This window comes from Pyxicephalus adspersus, chromosome 5 (genome assembly GCF_032062135.1).
Source record: "Pyxicephalus adspersus chromosome 5, UCB_Pads_2.0, whole genome shotgun sequence".
Lineage (NCBI taxonomy): Eukaryota > Metazoa > Chordata > Amphibia > Anura > Pyxicephalidae > Pyxicephalus > Pyxicephalus adspersus.
The window spans coordinates 203,621-204,425 of NC_092862.1; the positions used below are offsets into that span (position 1 = coordinate 203,621).

At 47.2% G+C, this 805-nt stretch overlaps 1 protein-coding gene across 1 annotated transcript in view; it reads left to right on the forward strand.

The window, feature by feature from the left end:
• The window catches only part of LOC140331850 (uncharacterized), a 23,923-nt gene extending 23,124 nt beyond the window's left edge, over positions 1 to 799 (forward strand). The window contains exon 19 of the mRNA XM_072413181.1: positions 311 to 799. Within this exon, the coding sequence (XP_072269282.1) occupies positions 311 to 433 (123 nt within the window). The 3' untranslated portion in view covers positions 434 to 799. The remainder of the gene's footprint in view (positions 1 to 310) is intronic.
• Positions 800 to 805: the final 6 nt, after the last annotated feature.

An 805-nucleotide genomic window follows, 5' to 3' on the forward strand; every position in this document is an offset into this window, starting at 1 on the left:
TGCATCACCGCATGATGGGAGTAATAATCAATGCATCACCGCATGATGGGAGTAATAATCAATGCATCACCGCATGATGGGAGTAATAATCAATGCATCACCGCATGATGGGAGTAATAATGCATCACCGCATGATGGGAGTAATAATCAATGCATCACCGCATGATGGGAGTAATAATGCATCACCGCATGATGGGAGTTACAATCCATTTCTGATTCATGGGAGAAGCATTATATGGACGCACAACTGACTTCCTGTATCTCAGCCCTGCTGGTCAGGAAATGTAACCTCAGTGTTTGCCTCTCCTAGGTGTCACCACTGGAGGGGAATATCGGGGAGACGGTCTGCTCCTTGAACTTTGCTCAGCGTGTCTGTAAAGTGGAACTGGGCCCAGCATTCCGCAAGATTGACACCACCAAGGCAGAGATATAACTGCCACGACCTACCCTGTGCTCCACTACATAAATGGGACTAAAGCTTACCAAACAGGTGGACACAAATTACCCAGCCGGCATGACATGACCACCTTTCCTCTACATTCAGGAACTGGAGCCGGGACCACGTACAGAAATGTGATGCAGGGTGCTCAATCCCCCGTATACATGGAGCCTCTGAAACATGCAGGAACCCAACTGGACCTGAGGAACAAATCTATTCTTCTATATATTAAACTGTAATATGTTACTGGCTGAGGTGCCCCCTGTGAGGAACATAACCCTCCATCCTTCTGGGTACTATACTAAATGCACAATGTGTATACTGTGTACCCACATACGTGGCATGGGGGCATAAACATCCATCCAT